The sequence below is a fragment of the Euprymna scolopes genome, chromosome 34 (genome assembly GCF_053919585.1).
Source record: "Euprymna scolopes isolate OS-2025 chromosome 34, ASM5391958v1, whole genome shotgun sequence".
Classification (NCBI taxonomy): Eukaryota; Metazoa; Mollusca; class Cephalopoda; order Sepiida; family Sepiolidae; genus Euprymna; species Euprymna scolopes.
This window is the reverse complement of record NC_136515.1, coordinates 30,430,738-30,450,009: the sequence shown is the minus strand read 5'-3', so window position 1 is coordinate 30,450,009 and position 19,272 is coordinate 30,430,738. Positions and strand designations below refer to the sequence as shown.

Here is a 19,272-nt window from a genome sequence, read left to right as displayed (position 1 = left end):
CTTTTATAATCAAAATTATATTAATCAAAAATTATTAAATATATTGTGATAGATTTTCAAAGATGCAACCATTATCTTAACCCTTTCAACAGCAGGAGTCACGTTATAGATGCAGTCGACATATTCGTCACACAACTTGTCCAAACCATACATTAATTTTGTTCAGAAAAAAATGATGATAAAAACACTTTACATTACTCATACATTACTCATTACTTGACAAAAAGATCCCATGTTAATAACTCCATCTAAATAATTGTAATCGGCACATAATTTCAATTACAAATATTTAATTTGCTAATCTGTGTATTTAGATAAAAACTGGTCTTCTTTCTTTTTATTCATTCAAACATTTTTCCAGACGTGTTTAAGCTCCAGCTGAATATCAGTCGGGCTTTTAGTGTGAAGAGAAAAATGAACAATTTATAAGCTGTACTGTCACATAACATGGATATTATTTCAAATCATTTCAAATTTAATGGCTGAATTTTGTTTTTCAATTTTATAAGTTTTATGTTAATTTGTTATTTCAACCACCATTTCATGTTTGAAAGGTATTTGGAACATGTGAAATGAGTTAATATGGATTTCAATGTTTTTCATTTCAACCGAGGTGGGACAGTAAGTTGTCATCAACAAATTAATGAATTATGATATGAATAGTTAAAGATATTAAATATCATCTTGAGTTCTGCTTTTATTATATTACAATCAAAACTTTCTTGAGGAAGGGCACTGGCCTCTTAGGATTGGAGTTTCTGTCCGCAATGAATGAGCGAGAAGCTTGGTTCATGAACTTTGTAAATGTTTCACCATCAATTAATTAAAGAAAACAAGAAAAAGTCACATCGTGTTTGGACCCCCCCTTCAATAACTTTACCACATGTTCTTTTATAACCTTAAGAAATCGCAGTAGTCATGCCAGATATTGATATAAAATATCTTTTAATCTAAATACATTTAGCAGTCATGCCAGATACTAATATCAAATACCTCTTAATCTAAATACATTCTGCAAATTAACATGAATGGATGTATAATACCTACCATGTTTTTGGTGAGCTGAGAAAAACTCATAAATGTCTATTGTATGTTTTGAAACGGAGGCAACATTTTTATTATCTGACACAATGTAGTCGTGTTTGCAAAAGTCACTATAGTCTCCTTTGCCGCAGACTTCTTGGATGTTGTGCGGAATCGGCTGGGTTTTCACATTGTCTGCTTTGAACGTTAAGTCAGCAGGAAGAAAATATTTGAATAAACTGTCAGCCGCTTCTACTTTCCCTGAAAGAGAAACAAATAATGTAAGTCAAATGTGGTTTTATGTTTGGTTCGAACCAACAAGTAAATACGAATAGTATTTATGTAGTTGGGTGATGAAATTATTTGCCTGTTTCAAAAAAAAAAAAAAAAAAAAAAAAAAAAATACAAATTAACAAAAAAAACATTGATGGTATAAAACCTTTTGGGGTTGGTCTCACTTATTAAACATTGTCTCGATTGAACCGTTAGCAAATTTTTTCTGTAACAAACTAATTATTACTCAATTACACATCAAATTCTGTTTAAAAATTCAATTCATTTTTCATCATTCTTTTTGAATTGTTCTAATGTCATCTTGATTCGCTAATTTGCTTCTAAAATATAGAAATAAAACCAACTTAATAGGTGGAGTTTTCAAAATTTGCCTTAACAGATGAAGGAAAAATATCATCAACATATATGATGTACTACCAGTAGTACTAGTCTTAGGTGTCTCAAATAAACAAAAAACAAAATAAAAAACAAAACAATAGTAAAATTCATTAAAAAAACAAGTCAATGGATATTTAAACTGGCCAAGGTACAAGGACTAAAACATGAAACTTGTGCCCATATTATCTGCAGATATATAGAAAGGATGCCATCGATGTTTAGAAGGAATGGTGGAATCATCATCATCGGTTTAAGGTCTGTTATACATGCTGATATGTTTTAGATGTCTTCAAGAAATTGGCCTCCAATACAACCTACCTGTGACCAAGTCTTTATCTCACAGATTCATTTTTAGCACTTCCTGCCATGTTTACATTGGCTTTTCCTTGTGAACTGAACTTGTTACCTCAACTGTTCTACATCTACTACCCAAGAACTCTTTCAACGTAGTCATACTATCAAAGGCTACTGTTCTGAATACATGTCCCAATATTACCCAGATTTAATCTTTCTCAGAGATCATCAGAACTAAGCCTGCCTTTAAAATACATCCATTCCCATATCATTTATCTCCATGTAATGCATGTCCTCAACCATCAGTGGCCAGGTTTCACTTCCATATATCATCACACTGTGTACATGTGCCTGATAAACTTTTGTTGACAATGGTAACACTCTGCTTGTTAGTAATGCCAGAAGTTCCCTGAACTTGACATTATCCACTCCTAACTCTTGCAATCACACTAGTACCTGTGCTCCAATGGTAACAAAACTTCTCAACAACCTCAATAGTTTTGCCATCCAGATGTACTGAGTTCTCATCCATCTCTATTGTCTTCGGCTTCTTGCACATAAATTGGTTATCCTCTCATCAGTATCAGTAATTCCACTGCTCATGCACTCATGCACTCATGCCAATGCTTATCACAAAATTTGAATTGCATCTCCCTTTCCACACATCGAACGGGAGAATTTTCCAACACAACAATTACTGACTATCATTTTGGTTTTGGTAACATTCACTTTCAAACCTTCATTTTCCATAGGTCATCCATTGATGCAACATCAATTGAAATGAATGGCTCTTGTCTTGGGGAGGCTCTATGTTTTGACAAGCTTCTGGGTTTAACCTTTACTCCTGATCCAAAATGAAATACGTACATCAAATCTGTTGCCAAGGTTGCTGGAAAAATGATGGGATCCTTCTATCGATCCAGTAGATATCTATCTGTTGATGCAATACTCAACCTATATAAGAGCCTGATACGTCCAAGGATGGAGTATTGCTGTCACATCTGGGCAGGAGCTGATAGGAAGTTCTTATCTTGCCTTGACAGAGTTCAGAATAGACTTCATAGCCTTGTGGGGGGATATCCTTTTTCTCTTCCCTGCAACCTCTTTCTCACAGAAGACACATTGCGAGCTTGTCTCTGTTTTATTGTTATTTTCATGTGCTCGTCTGAGCTCCAATCCATGGTCCCCCTTACCAAGAAACACTCGTTTGGCTGTAAACACTATTAATAATTTCCCCACTCTTTATCTGTGCCTAAATGTAAATGTAGATTCCATGAACAAAGCTTCTTTCTAAGAACTGCATGTGAAACTCTCTTCCGTTTACCTGCTTTCCAGCTGACTACAATATGGCTGTCTTCAAGTCCAATGTGAACAAGTTCTTGATGAGCCGTTTCCCTTACATATTCCAATTTTACCAAATTTACACTTCTAACGATTACTCTGATATTGTCCTTTTGACCACTGTACACTCTTTAACCCTTATCCTCGAGTGGCCTCTGGGCCTTGATAAATGGTGATTCCCTTGAACCCCCCCCCAAAAAAGACAATGCTTCTAAGACATAAATAAAAAGCAACAGACTCAGTACAAAAACCTTATATACTCCTGCTTTGACATTAAAGCTGTCACTAAATGTGCTGTTAATTCTAACACGACTTCAAGCTTTTGTCTTTTGCTTGAACAAACTTCACCTATTTACTCACTTGCCCATAGTTTATGCAAAGACTACCACACAATCTCTCTTGGCACTTTGTCAAAAGCTTTCTGAAGATCCAAAAAACATTTGTTTATATTTTAAACACACACACACACACACACACACACACACACACACACACACACACACACACACACACATGGTGTCCCAAAAAGGTGTACTCACTCTTTGACCTGCCATTACTCATGAATTTTATATGTAAGTATATGTGTCTTGCCAAACATACAATCCTAACGAGTTAAATTCATAAGTAAAATAAATAAATTGATGCAGAACTTATTATTTATTGTCATGTTCTCTCATTTTGTGTTCGAAAATGTTCGAAGTGCCTTCCTTCATTTTCCAAACACAACTGATAACGCCCAAAAATGGATTCAAAAACATTGCTAAACACTTCATTTGGAATGACAACACATTGTATTTAAATTTCCTTTTTCAAATCCTCGATTGGCGCTGGTCTTGAAAATTGCGATATTTCCATAAAAAGTTGAACTTTAATATAATTTTTTTCTTCAAATGTTAGTTGTACGTTTACCATTATAAAGGATTGGCTGCATCTGAAATCAAAAAATACATGATTGTGTGGATTTAAAAACACAAATAAAAATTGTCCTTCAAAGAGTGAGTACATCTTTTTGGGACACCCTATATATATATATATATATATATATATATATATATATATATATATATATATATATATATATATAGGATTTCCCAAAAAGATGTACACACTCTTTGAAAGGCAATATATATATATATATATATATATATATATATATATATATATATATATATATATATATATATATATATATATAAGCGAGATAAGACACTGATAGAAATTCAGATGAAAATCCTGATAGATATTACTTGAAATAATACTTTCAAGGAGATCCTAGCCAAAAAGGAAAAGCTCAATATTTAAGAATAGAGCAATTAAAATAACCCCTTCTATATATTCCTTTGTCAAGCAATAAATTCTTAAATCGAATATATGTCTCTATATGTTGCTTTTTTCAGAATTTAAAATTGAACCACGAAACTTTATATATATACTAGCAAAGATACCCGTGCTTCGCACGGAGCTTTGTTGCGCACTCGAGTACCAAAATCTGTGGGCACCTTTCCAGTAAGTTGATGTTGTAAGAGCAACGATTGCATAAGGTGATTAACATTTTAACTACCTCTTGTAGTGACTGAAATTCAATCAGGAACTTCACAAAACATTTTCATCAAAAAGGAAGGTTACTTGATGTTACATAGTAAATTTTTCATTGAAGTAATTTTCAACTCTTGCTTAAATTTTATCTTGCACATTCAATACTAAAAACTTACCACAATCAGATCATGTCAGTTTTTCCTCATATCCATTTCTCGAACTTTTCACTGAAGAGCCTCAGGGTAAACTACATTTCTGCTGCTTTGATTTGGAGCCAGAATGTAGAGTTTTTCTGAACTTCCTGTCCGGCTGATGGAGACGTAGAACATACCGTGACTGAAGCAGTCTGATGTCAAGTCTACGCCAATGGTGTTAAATGTCTGACCTTGACTTTTGTTTATGCTCATTGCAAAACACACCTTCACAGGAAATTGGAGTCTCCGGAATTTAAATGGAAGTTCTGAGTCCGATGGAACTAAGGGGATCCTTGGCAGTAGAACGGTTTCACCTTTGTAGGGACCACAGGAAATGGTGGCCTCAAGTACATTGGTGTGCAATCTGGTGATAACACATCTGGTTCCGTTTGTTGTTTTTGGCGGTTCCAAGGATCGAAGAATCATGATTGGCGATCCAATTTTGAGATTTAAAATGTGTGGAGGCATTCCAGATATCTCCAAAGAGTTTAAAAACTCCACAGGGTAGTGAACAGCTTCATATTCATTAGTAGCCGAATCAACTGACTTGTATTGCTTTGTGTCTCCTGGAAATTCATCCATTATTGAATTGTTCAAATGATTCACATTGCTGTTTAATGGCGAAATAACAGCCCTCTCAGCAAGCCAATCCGGTGATTTTCGATTGTTTTGCAGGTCTGGGTACACTTTGTCTTTCAGTTGCTTCTGATTACCGACACATTTACCAAGCGCAGTTGGAATCTTAATTGTGTCAGGTGAAGAAGTGATAGGAAACTGACCATTACCGATTTGGAGAAGCAATTTTGAGAAGTCTGCTGCAGCTGTGTTATCAGAGATATAGGCTCTCATATTAGTAGTCAGTCTCTTTACTATAACGTGCCTCCAGAGATAGGATTGTTTCAAACTTGCATTGACAATGTTAGCCCTTGTGCCATTTTTAACCACTGGGAGGATTTGACGGAAATCACCGCAAAATAAGGTTGGAATGCCACCCATGGGATTCTTGTTTCCTGTGATGTCTTGCAGTGTTCGGTCAATTGCTTCATAAGCACTCTTGTGCGTCATTGGGGCTTCGTCTACAATGATTGCAGAGGTGTCTCTAATTACATTTGCCAAGGCTGAGTTACCAGTAATTTTGCAAACTGGCTGATCCATTCGATGAGTATCCAAGGGTACTTTAAAAGTGCTGTGAAGAGTGCGGCCACCTTGTAGTAGAGTAGCAGCAATGCCACTGAATGCTGTTGCAAGCACAATCTTTCTCATGGATCTAATCTTTGCAAGGGTCAAATTGATTACAAAAGTCTTGCCCGTACCACCTGGAGCATCAAAAAATATCATGTTTTTGTTCATTTCACCTTGTGCTTCTAACATTGCCATGAATGAATTGTAAACTTCTCTTTGAGAATCGGTCAGTTTTTCTTGCATATTTTCTGCTTGTAGGGAAAGTTCTTCAAGATTATAAGTAACTTCACGTTGATACTCTCTCGCGAGTCTTTCATCTCTCGCTTGCGTTGGTGCAGGTAATCCATAGCTTGCCAATGGTTGACCGCACATAAGGAGAACTTTTTCTTCAATTAGACAAAGAGTTTTATTGTAGATGTCCTCATTAAAATCTGCTTCTGGATTGTTAACTTCTTGCCTGTATCTGTGAAGAATGTCTTCAGATATTACATCACGAAAAGCCATCCAGATCTCAAGAGGATTTCTTGGCTCACAGGCTGTTAAAATTATCACAAATAGGCTTCGCAAATTTGAAGGTGATTGAGTGGCACTTGCCTCTCCTACTGCTTGATGCAAGTGATGGTCATTTTCTAGAAGGCCTCGAGCAAGGCACGCTGCTCTGTATGTTTCAAACACCTGACCATTGTATGCTCGCAAATTTTGAAATGAAGTTGGACCAGCAACCTCATTGAGCAACAGGCGTAAGAAATAACACTCCCCTGCTTTTGGACTAATCGTGTAGATTCTCCCAATGCATGGTGCCTTCCATACATCATCATTTTCAGAGCCTTCAACTTGTACCCCACGCATTCTTCTCATCCATTTCTTTGTCGATTTGTTCCAAGTGTAAAACTCAGGGACTTCTACGTATTTGAGACCCCTTGCAAAGTCATCCTCATGGCAGAGTTGAAAAAATGCTGTCAAAGTTGTGGCAGGCGGTGGACCTTGGGCTCGTTCCAGAGCAGTATCAGCTGAGAACATGACACGCTGCCCATTTTCAAGATGAACAGAAAGTTGTACAATTGGGGGGAAATGTTCATGGATGGGATGTTCCAATATCCTCCAGGCCGCCTCTGAACTGCCGACATACCTTGCATTCTGGAACTGCTGGATCTCATCCACAATGTGACTTTGTACTTGGCCTTGTTGGTTAGCTGCTCCATCAGTTCTTTGTAGTTCAAACACTGCTTGATCACATCCTTTATTCACGTATTTGAGGACATATTTGATGCTTTGGATCGAGCTGCAAATTTCTACGTTAATGTGAGCGTTGAACTGCTGAAGGAGGACCTTGTTGTACGGAACAATCCACTGGTTTGTTATTTCTTGATTAACATACCGACCATTTCTCTTCATCCTTATTGTACCAGTCTGGCCTCCATCTTCTGGTTTTCTTTGCCTGTACTTGGGGTAAGAGTCTTGGCCTTGCTCGGTACACTGAAGAAATTCTTTTGGGTATTTTTTGGAACATTTGTTGTCAATCATACATGGACAATTTGGATTAAATGGTCCACAAGGTCCATGCACCATATGTGCCATCACTTTAGCATGAAGATCAGGATCTTCCTCTTTGTCAGGGATCTCTGCAGTTATGCAGAGATCCATTTTTTCTGGTAGAAGTTTGTCCTCTGGGGCCTGCCAGGTGAGGATGTGTGCATGCGGCAGTCCTCTTTTTTGATATTCAATACTGTACAGGAAAGCCCTCAACCTGCCAAATCCTCCCTTTTTAATAAATTCAAGTAACTTTTTTAGCTTCTGCCTGAAAATCCTGGCAACAATATCTGGACGATCCTGAGGGTCTTGCCCTTGAAGACAATTTTCTGTAATTTCTGTCCACTTTGGATTTGTTGTGAACGTGATGAAGAGGTCGGCTCGGCCCATTCGCCGAACATATGCCATGGCATCACTTTGACGCTCAAACATGTATCGAGGGCCTCCTGTATAAGTTGCCGGAAGTACAACTCGTTGACCAAACTGTTCTGGATTCCCATCCTCCCTAAGAATTGAATCTCTCAAGTTGCTATAATTGTCAGCTCTCAGGGTCTGTTGCTCACGCCTCAGGAACTGTAAACGTTCTGTTTCAATCTTGCAGTACACATCCACCAGCCATTGTTGAAATAGCCTTCGGTACCAGAGAAAATAGTTTCCAGGCCGAGTCATTAAATGGTACGAATAAAATTGCTGTTGGGTAACTTTTCGCCCATTGGATGCCTTCATGTAGATGTTGTAAGATGGAGAACCATAGGGGTACATTAACGGGTACATTAAAGTATCGTAGAGGGGATGTAGTTCGGAGATCCATTTTAATGTATCATTTCTAAAACGCAAGACAATATCCCGGTTAGCTGTTGGTTCATTCTCCATTAATATTCCAATCTCATACGTTGTTGTTGGAGCATTGAATCGCCGTGGATGCTCTTCTTGCGGCCTTCGGTCTTCCCTTATGACAACTTTATGTTCTACCAAGTGTTCTTCTTCAATCCTCTCCTTTGTTGTTTTCAGCTGACAAATAAAGCTGTTGTTCTCATGTAAAAATTCAGTCAGACTTTGGAGAATGTCTCTATTGAGTCTACTATCACGTCCCCGATTATGTAGTTCCTCTTCCAGACTATCCAAGAAGTAGACTTGAATAAACTTTGCTGTTTCATCTTCAGGTGGTAAAAGACTCCCAATCTGGTGGTAAACCTGGCCTCGAATTCTAAAAGAAGGATTCCACCCATGTACTGACGCAATTTTGTGACCAAATGATGTCATTGCAAAACAATTGTTATAACTGCGTAGATTTTGCAGAAAATCTTTAGAGATGGGACCATTGCCGGAGAGCAAATCTTGAAGCAACTGAGGCAGTGGTGGAAAGCTATCAAGCACAACTTTGCCAGAAAAACAACAACAACCAGGGGTTTCTCCTTTAAATTTTACAGCTGAGCAATGTTGACATACTTTGTCCATTTTTCCTATATCAGCTGTAGTGAGAGAGTCATTTTTGTTGTAGAGCAATCCTTTTCTATTGCAGTGTTCTATTTCATGGTGTCTCAAAGCAGTCATTCGTTGTCTAGCTGCCTCGTTTTCTGTCAATTGCTGGGGCAAAGTCATACTCTCTCTCCATGCAGCCTCTCGTTGTTGCCCTTGGTATAGGCGAAAGCTTCGTTGGGTTTCCGATTCATTCTGATGTCGTTGAGCCACTCTCAACTGACCTTGTGTACGTCTACTTACCTCATATAATTCATTCGATCGTAATATTGCTCCTCTTTCCAGTGCATATCTTTGCCTTTCTTGAATTTCATCTTGTGATGAATTTAACCGCCTTACAGCATGTCTAGTTCTGTCAGCTTCACGTTGGGTTTCTCTTTCCAAATCTGACAGTCTTGCTCTCCTTTCTCTTTGACGTATCCTGTTAAGTTCTAGACGTCTTTCTCTATCTGAATTGTTTTAATTGGAGCGAATTGCAGCAACTCTTAGTCTATTAGCTTCCAATCTTTCCATTCTTTCTTCCTCACTTTCGTTTCTACTTCGTTTGGGTGGCATAATTTCGGTTTTAAACGGAATTGTTTAACGATATTAATGATTGTAAATTAATTAAGCGTAAAGGAAATGTATACTAACTGAAATGGACGAACTATAAATAATATTTCTGAATAGTACAATTATAAACAATTATATTGTACCTATTTACTATGCCTCCCCACGGGACAGAGTTAGACACCAGGGTCGTTTTTTAACGTGGAGAAAAGGTACAAAAATAAAAATTGTCTCAGTCGTGAAGGATTTCTCCTCCACCGAAAGAGAACAAGTAAATGAAGTGCAGCATCTGAAGAACAGATACTACACTTTGATCTTGACCAAAAGGAATGTATAAAAGCGACCTACGTGTGACTCATTACTTCCGGGTGTAAACGTCACAGTCTAAAAGTAATAATTTTAAAAAAAGTAAATGTAAAATGAATGTAATACCAACTTAGGTTAACTAAGTAAACAGTACAATTAAAACAGTTCTATTAAAACAAATAATTACTAAGATCTAGGTAATTGTTAGTCTCATTGTTATGGTTTTAAAGAAAAAAATGTGTAAAAAAAGTTCTGCTTTTGTGAGTACGTGTATTTCTTTTAAATTACATAACCTTTTTATTTTATTATTTATATCTCTTTTAAATTTATATATTTTGTTAGTAAACTGGAAGAAATTCAGTTGAATAAAACCTTGTTCGTGTTCTTTACGTTAAACTCATATTTTTATAAAAGGTTCATCCGGTTTAAAGAAAGCACTAAGTTTAAATAAGACTGGAAATAACTAATTCAATATATAAATAGAAAAATGAAATAAATATAAGCTTTAAGTCTTAAGATAGTAATAATCAAAATGTAATAAATTATTTGTAGTTCAAATCTATGATAAGACAGGCTTTCGAAATAGGCTCGACCAGAAAGATTAAATTGGAACGAAATTATAATCTCCGTGCCATTTTCAAAACAACCCCACAAAAGTAACGATATCCTGCAGTTGGTTAAATGACAATGGTTGTAAGAAAAATGTAAAAGAAAATGCGCTTATCTGTTTATTTTGACCTGTTTTATTTAATTAAAAAAAAATTGGCTATAACTGGAAGAGAGCGTTATGTTTTGGGGGTTGTTTAAAAAATAGAATGGAAATAAAGTTAGTTCCGTTTTAATTGTCTTTAATTGCGGCAAGCGCTAACAAAATCGAAAAATCACTGTTTACATTCGAAATGTTAACTTTTATAGGTTTACAGGTTTGCTGACAAGGCTGGGGGTGTTTAATACAATTATTTTACTAAATTGATTTTTTTCATTTAAAAATAAAATTATTTCTTTTTTAATAAAGTTTTATTTTAAAATATTTGTTTTTGTTTATTTATATAAAATTACGATAGTTGAATTGTATTCTTTCAATTATAAATTAGCAAGTAAAATATAAAAGATTAAAACGGAACGAAATTGAAATTTCCATTACATTTTCAATACAACCCCAAAACATAAAGCTTTCCTCGCCAATGAATTGTTTTGATAATATACGTAAAGTGAAATAAATCGAATATAAAATTAAATGAAAATATATTAAATAATTAAATGTTAAATAGATTTTGTAAATAGTACAGTTGAAATGATTAGAATATTTCCAATATGTAATAAGGTCGAGGTAATTAGTTAAAGAGATTTAATATAATGTGATATGCAAATGAGCATAAGTCATTCGATACGGGGGTGGTTTGTAGACTAGTATATAAAGAAATTAGGCATAGATTCTTATGTCTCCTATAACAGAAACATCCTAAAATGGGTTCTAATGTTTCTCTACCAGGAGAGATCTACCCTCTTACCTCCTTTATATTTCGTTGCTGATGGAGAGCTGTACACACAGACAGAAACACACGAACCCTATTGCTTTATAAAAATATATATATATATATATATATATATATATATAACCTCTGACCTTGATGGAAGGGAGACAAAAACTTGCTGCCATAGTTTCAAATGATCTGAAATAACAGTAAAGGGAGACTTGATTCCAAATATTTCTCATATGTTATATCTCCCCTCTTTTGGAAATGTGGTACAATTATGAATATCTCCAGTATCAATCCTTATACACTGTGAAATGTATGTGTGAGAACTGAAGAAGGGAGATATAACATAGGAGAAATATTCGGAATCAAGTTTTCCCTTGCTGTTATTTCAGATCATTTGAAACCATAGCAGCAAATTTTTGTCTCTCCTCCATCAAGGCCAGAGATTTTGTAAAAAGTTTTTGACTTCTAGTGGGGGTAGTTATTTAATGTCCGCCCACATCTGCAATATTTGGCACAAGGCCTGGTAAGTGGGAACCCCGCAGGCTCCCCTAAAGGAGGGGCACTCCTGCAATTTTAAAAATTGCCCGAGTAACCACGTCGGCATTCCCCGGTCGGGGCGCCTCAGGCAGCAAGCAATAAACTTGCCCCACCGGAAAGCCCGGTGGCAAGGCCTGGAAGGGTGAACCTCCTAGGTATTACCCAGGCGGTGTACCTCAGTCCAACAGGTGCTGGGCCGGTTCCCGACCCCTCACCTGTTGGGCTGAGTGTTAAGTGACGAATCCTTGACGTGTACTACCCTGTCTCCCTGCAGCTGAAGCCGCTAGGAGACATCCCATCAAAACAGTAATGTTTTTAATGGGGTAATAGACGAATGGATTCACCAATCATTTTTATAACCAACGGCTGTGCTAAACAACCAATCAAAACGTCGCAAAATTATTATAAAAATCGTCGAATTTTTTATTCAACCAGTTCGCCATTTGCTACGTCACGGACCTCAACACTTTTCATTTGTGGATAAACTTTCTTTTTTAGAAGCTTTTATCATGATATTTTTTCATGAGCTTTTTGTAGCATGAAATTACAAATAACTGCTTTGTGCTGTGTCACAATTTCACCTGGTAAGGTATAAATTTCACATCATTCAAGACTTTCTGTCCTTTTTCCTAATCAACAGATAATATACTTTAGTCTTTACTCAACCAGATTCAACCAGATAATGAGACGGCTTTCTTTTTCCCTAAAATGTCTGTTTACAACTAATATGTCCATTGTAAAACCAGATTCTAAATGTTTATATTTTTCATTCTTATCATATCTTCCATGCACACCCTCAAAATAATCAAGGGTTTTTCCAACATCATCAAATCTCCTGCTACAGTTATACTTGTTATCATAAAACTCATATTTTACATCTTCACTTAAACCACATTGTAGTGTACAGATATTTCTCACCAATCAGTATCTTCATTAAAATGATTTTTACAAGATAATCACCACTTATCAAGGACCGAAGGCCACTCAAGGAAAAGGGTTAATGAATGTAAGACGGTAGTGTAGTAATCGTTAATGGTGTAAATTCGGTAGAATTTGAATTATTTAAGGAAATAGCTCAACAAGAACTTCTTTACATTGGACTTGAAGGCTACCATATTGTAATTGACCAGGAAGCAGGCCAATGGAACCGCATTCTAGGAAAGAAGCTTTGTTCATGGAATCTGTGTTTAGATTTAGGAAGAAATAGAGAGTGGGGAAAATTGTTGATAATGGTTTTAGATAGTCGAGTGTTTTTGTGAAAGTTCGGCAAGGGGGAACCATACATTGGAACTCAGATGAGCACTTACCGTGACAATAACAATAGAGCAGAGACATGCTCACAACATTTCTTCTGTGGAAAATAGGTTGCAGGGAAGAGAAAAGGGCATCACTTACTATGTTTCAAAGCCGGGTTTGAACTTTATCAAGGCAAAACAGGGGATGCCAAACAGCTCCTGCCCAGATGTAGCAACAGTATTCCATTTTAGGACATACTTGGCTTTTATACAGATAGAGGATCGCATCGGCTGTGAAATACCTATTTTTCCAGCAATATTGGCAACAGATTTGATGCATGTGTTTCATTTCAGAGTAGGAGTGAAGTTAAGTCCCAGAAACTTGTAAAGACATGGTGCTTCCCAAAAACGAGAGTCATTTATTTCAATCGGAACTGGATGGTGGCCAGAGCAATGATTAACCAATCACCTTTTTCCCATTGCACCATGTGCTCAAGATCAGAAGAGAGAATCATAAAGATCTTGGTCATTGTTGGCCTTTGAAGAGTTGCCATAAATTGTGGTGTCGTCTGCATAAATGTGTACAAATGATCTAAGAATGTGATTTGGGAAATCATTGATGAAGATCAGGAAGAAAGTTGAGTCCAGGATGGAACTCTGAGGGACTCCAGCATTGATACTATGAACTTTTGATTTCTGCCCATTGACGATTACTCTTATAAGCCTATTAGAGAGAAAGGATTTAATAATTGAGAGGACATTTCCAGCTATTCCATAGTTGGAAATTTTGTGAAGTAGACTTTTATGCTATACTCTATCAAAAGCCTTGGATATGTCAAGAGTTATTACTTTAGAAACAAAGCCCTTTTCGAGAGATTCATTAATTCTGTGTGATATTATAATCAACTGTAGATCTAGCAGAATGAAAACCATATTGTATTTCACTGGGTTATTTCTACTGAGTTGGTTGACAACTTCTCTGTTTATTACAGATTCCAGCAACTTAATCATGACACACAGAAGACTGATTGATCTGTACTGAGAGGTAAATAACCGATCTCCAGAATTTTTAAATACAGGGCAGACTGATTAAATTTTTCAGGGTGTTGGGAAGTATTTCTCAAGGCAACATTTAAACAGCTTTGTAAGTGTGGGAGCTAGTTTCAGTTGAGCACTATGATTGGAATGCTGACGGGCCAGTTGCTTTACTGAAAACAAGGTCTTCGATAAGCTTGGCAACATCACGCACATTTATTTATATGTCACATAACATTTTCAGACACAAGAGGAAATACAGTGGGGAGGCGGCCATGGTTGAGAAGGGTAGAATTTGCTACAAAGTTCTTAGCAAAGAGTTTTGCTTTGTCAGGTACTGATCAAATTACTTCAGGTTCATTGACGATGGTTCGGACAGAGGACACATCTCTGTTCAGGACCCTGTTTGTTATTTGCCAAAACTGGTGAGAACCAAGCTGCTGCTCAGCTACTTGAAACTAAATCTTTCATTCTTTACCACTCCTTTACAGTGGTTGCTAGCAGTCCTAAATATCGCCTTAGTTTCATAACATCTATTTCGTTGAAAGTAAGACATGCTAATTTCTGTGCACTATAGCGATGGCTGGTGGGCTTTTGCTGGCATTTCTTGGAAGGTATGAAGCAGTCTATACTAACAATTAACCATTCCATCAGATCAGATACTGTAGAGGACATCTTTTTAAACATGGAATGCAGATATATATATGATATAAATGTTCGGAAGTTATCTCAATCAGTCATAAAGTATTGATATACAGTATGATGGAAAAGTACATCTGAGGATTTATTACATTTTGCTTTTATCTTAACCAAGACAACTGAATAATCAGAAGATCCCAGAATCGAGGATGAGTACAATTCTGGGCAAATAAAAAGGTCGAGGAGACTTGCAAACTGTCCATCAGTGTCAGGCATATGCGTAGATTCATGAACAATTTGTGTTAGTTCATAAGCAATCGAGAAATCATGACAGTACCTTCCCTCGTCATCAGTCTTATTTGAGTGGGCCAGTCAGTTAACATTGTAAATATTAAAGTCTCCACAGATGTAAATGTTAGAGCAGACAGAATGTGGCCAATGATAGTAACTATGCTGTTATGGGAATGATAGCGGGCAAGTATAAACATGGTGCTGTGAGCCAGTGCAACTCTGAAGCACATAGAGGGCAATTTAGAATCTTTTCTGGAGATGTTCTTACCACATGGAAAATCATTTCTTATATTCACATATTCCATGACGGTTTTGGAGGCTCAGATTTCGATGTCAAGTTTGAGTTTAATTGCAAACTCATCTAGGAAAACAGTTGGACCAATGCCAGTTTTGCACAGAAACAATAGATCACTTGATAAGCGATGGACTAAGTAAATATTAATAAATCCTTACACCCCCCCCTTTTATTTAATGGAGAGTAGACAACGCATTGTGGATGCGTTATTGGCAGCTCTCATTACTCTCGCTTCTCCTTATTTGTCCCTCAGTCCTCATTTCCAATGAGTGATTTTTCTGACAAAGGATGAAGAAAAAGCTGCTCTCCAGGACGGCAGTACTTCGTGAACATGAACAGTAGCCTGAGATGTGGAAAATTTTCTGTTCCTATGTCTATCCTTGTGGCCATGTCACTACTAAGGGTGCTGGAGGTAAACGTTTCATCTGTGCTGACGTTATCCGCCTGATAGTCAGGGACCCAAACCTTGGGTTCACCACTAAGGAGGCTGTCCTATCAGCAGGTGCAAAATACTGGGGCTGCTGTATTGCCATCTGTTGAATGGACTCTGAACCATGCAGTAGTTTCTAGTGGGGCCTCTCAATGCCATATTAGTGGGTAATTGTTACAGCTTTACCTCATCATGGCTACAAAAAAAAATTTCCTCTCTTTTTCTCTCTTACTTTCCCTCTCTGTCCTGCTCTAATCAAGTCTGTCAACCTGTTCCACAAATCCCAATCCTCAACATGAAATATCTCCAGAAAAATAACACATGCAAACCTAGAACCCCATCCTCCAACGTAGACCCCTACTACCATGTCTCCTTCTCCAACCTTCCAGAGGTTGAAACTCAATTACAAGAGACAAAACCAGACATATTCTTCCTAAGTGAAACTGGCATAAGGCCGACCACTTTCCCTTGACGAATTCATAATTAAAGGATTAACATCTAACTTAACATCTAAATCTGATCCCCAAGGACATTGAATATGTGCCTACATTAAAGATGGCTTTCCGTGTGGTAGGGATATTTCTGGTGAAGACCCTAATTTACCTTACGTGTGTTTCTGGGTTGCACTTGCTTACACCACTGCATTTATATTTGCTCTCTATCGCCCCCACAACAGTGGAGTTACTATCTTTAAGAGCATATCTGAAAATATTTATCACATCCTGTCTGCTCACCCTTCAGCTAACATCCACATTTGTGGGGACTTCAATGACCACAATGTGGAATGGCTGACCCACTCTAACAAGACAAATGATGAGGGGAGGTTCTATCATGATTTTGCCATTGCCTATGACCTCACCAAGACTGTTCACGAACCCACCCGAGTGCCCGATACTGCTGGTCAGTATGCTAGCCTTCTAGACCTTTTTCTCACAACTTCCCCTGAGCTATGTTCAAGTTCCGTTCTGTCTCCTCTGGGATCTTCCAACCACTCGGTTGTATCAGTTAAGATAAAAACGAAATGCAATAAGTCTTCAGACATACCTCTCCACCGTACTGTATATCGATACTCTACAGCTGACTGGGATAGCTTCCGTACATTTATATCTAATCTACCTCTGCATTCCATGTTTAAAAAGGATGTGTCCTCCATAGTACCAGACCTGACTGAATGGTTAATTGTAGGCATAGACTGATTCATACCATCCAAAAAATTCCAACAAAAACTTAACAGCCAGCCATGGTTCTCCCTAGAATGTGCTGCTGCTATCGCACACAGAAATCACTTTTTCCATAGCTACCAACGTAACAGATGTACTGAGACTAAAGCTGCCTTCAGGACTGCCATCAACCACTGCAAAAGAGTAATAAAAAATGCAAGAGAGCTATATGCTCAGTCTGTTAAATCTAAAGTAGCTGAGCAGCAGCTTGGTTCCCACCAGTTTTGGCAAATAGCAAACAGGATCCTGAACAGAAGCATGCATTCTATCCCAACCATCAATGGACCTGAGGTCATCTCGTCAGCATCAGATAAGGCCAAACTATTTGCCAAGCTAATTCTACCCTATGCGACGAAGGTATAGGTATTTCCTCCTATAACAGACAACATGCTATGCAACATACAAATATCTGTGCATGAGGTCGCCAAGCTAATCAAGAACCTTGATTCTAGTAAAGCAACTGGCCCTGACGGCATTCCCAATCATTGTGCTGAAAAAGCTTCAACCAGAACTTCCCCCATACTTACAAAACTCTTTAAGCATTGCCTTAAAGAGAAGTGCTTTCCAACACCCTGGAAAACCTCATCAGTATACCCTGTATCAGGTGATAAGTCATCTCCCTCTCAGTACAGACCAATAAGTTTCCTGTGTGTCATGAGTAAGCTGCTGGAATCCATATTAAATAGAGAAGTAGTCAACCACCTCAGCAGAAATAACCTTCTTAGTGACATGCAATATGGTTTCTGTTCTGCCAGATCTACAGCAGATGTGCTAACTGTTATATCTCATAGGATTAGCAAATCTCTTGACAAAGTCTTACTCTCTAGGGCATTTGCTCTTGACATATCAAAGGCCTTTGATAAGGTATGGTATAAGGGCCTACTTCACAAGATTTCCAGCTACAGTATAATTGGAAATGTTTTCTCAATAATTAAATCATTTCTCTCTGATAGGCTCATAAGAGTAGTGGTTGATGGGCAACAATCAGAAGCCCACAGTATTAATGCTGGAGTCCCCTATCCTGGCCCAACTCTCTTCCTGATCTACATCAATGATCTCCCAAAACACATACTTAAATCATTCATTGACATCTATGCTGATGACACGACAACACATCAAAGGCCGTAAATGACAAAGCTCTCTCTGATTCTCTCTCCTCTGATCTTGAGTGCGTGGTACAGTGGGGGAGGAGGTGGCTGACTTTTAATGCATCTAAAACCAAGCTCCTATCCTTACATCATCAACGCTCTGATCCCCATCTGGCATCAATTGAAATGAGTGGCTCTCGTCTAGGTGAAGCTCCATGTTTTGATAAGCTTCTGGGCTTGACTCCTGATCTGAAATGGAACACATACATCGTCAGTTGCCAAGGTCGCTGGAAAAATGGTAGGATCCTTCTACCGCTCCAGAAGATATCTCACCCCTGATGCAATTCTCTATCTATATAAATGCCAAGTACGTCCAAGGATGGAGTACTGCTGCCACATCTGGGCAGGGGCTGCTAAAAACAGCCTATCCTGCCTTGACAGAGTACAAAATAGGCTTCGTGGCCTAGTGGGTGATGCCCTTTTCTCTTCCCTGCAACCTCTCTCCCACAGGAGAGCCTGTCTTTGTTTTATCGTTACTACCATGGCAGGTGCTCGTCTGAGCTCCAATCTCTGGTCCCCTCTCGCCAATCTTTCATGATAAACACCCGTCTAGCTGAAACCACTGTCAAAAATTTTCCCCACTCCTTATCTGTGCTAAAATCAAAATGTAGATCCCATGAACAAAGCTTCTTTCTTAAAAGTGCACGCCTGTGGAACTCTGTTCTGTTTGCCTGTTTCCCACCTGACTACAATCTGGATGTCTTCAAGTCCAATGTAAACAAATTCCTGATGAACCGCCCCCTTAAGTAAGACACTTTATCAAATCTCCAATACTAATGCACTGTACACGCAATAACCCTTATTCCCGAGTGGCTTCCGGGCCTTGATAAGTGGTGACTACCTTGTAAAAAA

General features: G+C 37.8%; 1 protein-coding gene across 2 annotated transcripts in view; it reads right to left on the bottom strand.

The window, feature by feature from the left end:
- The window catches only part of LOC145259151 (protein mesh-like), a 450,682-nt gene that overhangs the window by 55,355 nt on the left and 376,055 nt on the right, over positions 1–19,272 (bottom strand). For both annotated transcript variants that reach the window (XM_080116860.1, XM_080116861.1), the window contains exon 15: positions 1,048–1,284. In XM_080116860.1, coding sequence (XP_079972986.1) covers positions 1,048–1,284 — 237 coding nt within the window. The remainder of the gene's footprint in view (positions 1–1,047; positions 1,285–19,272) is intronic.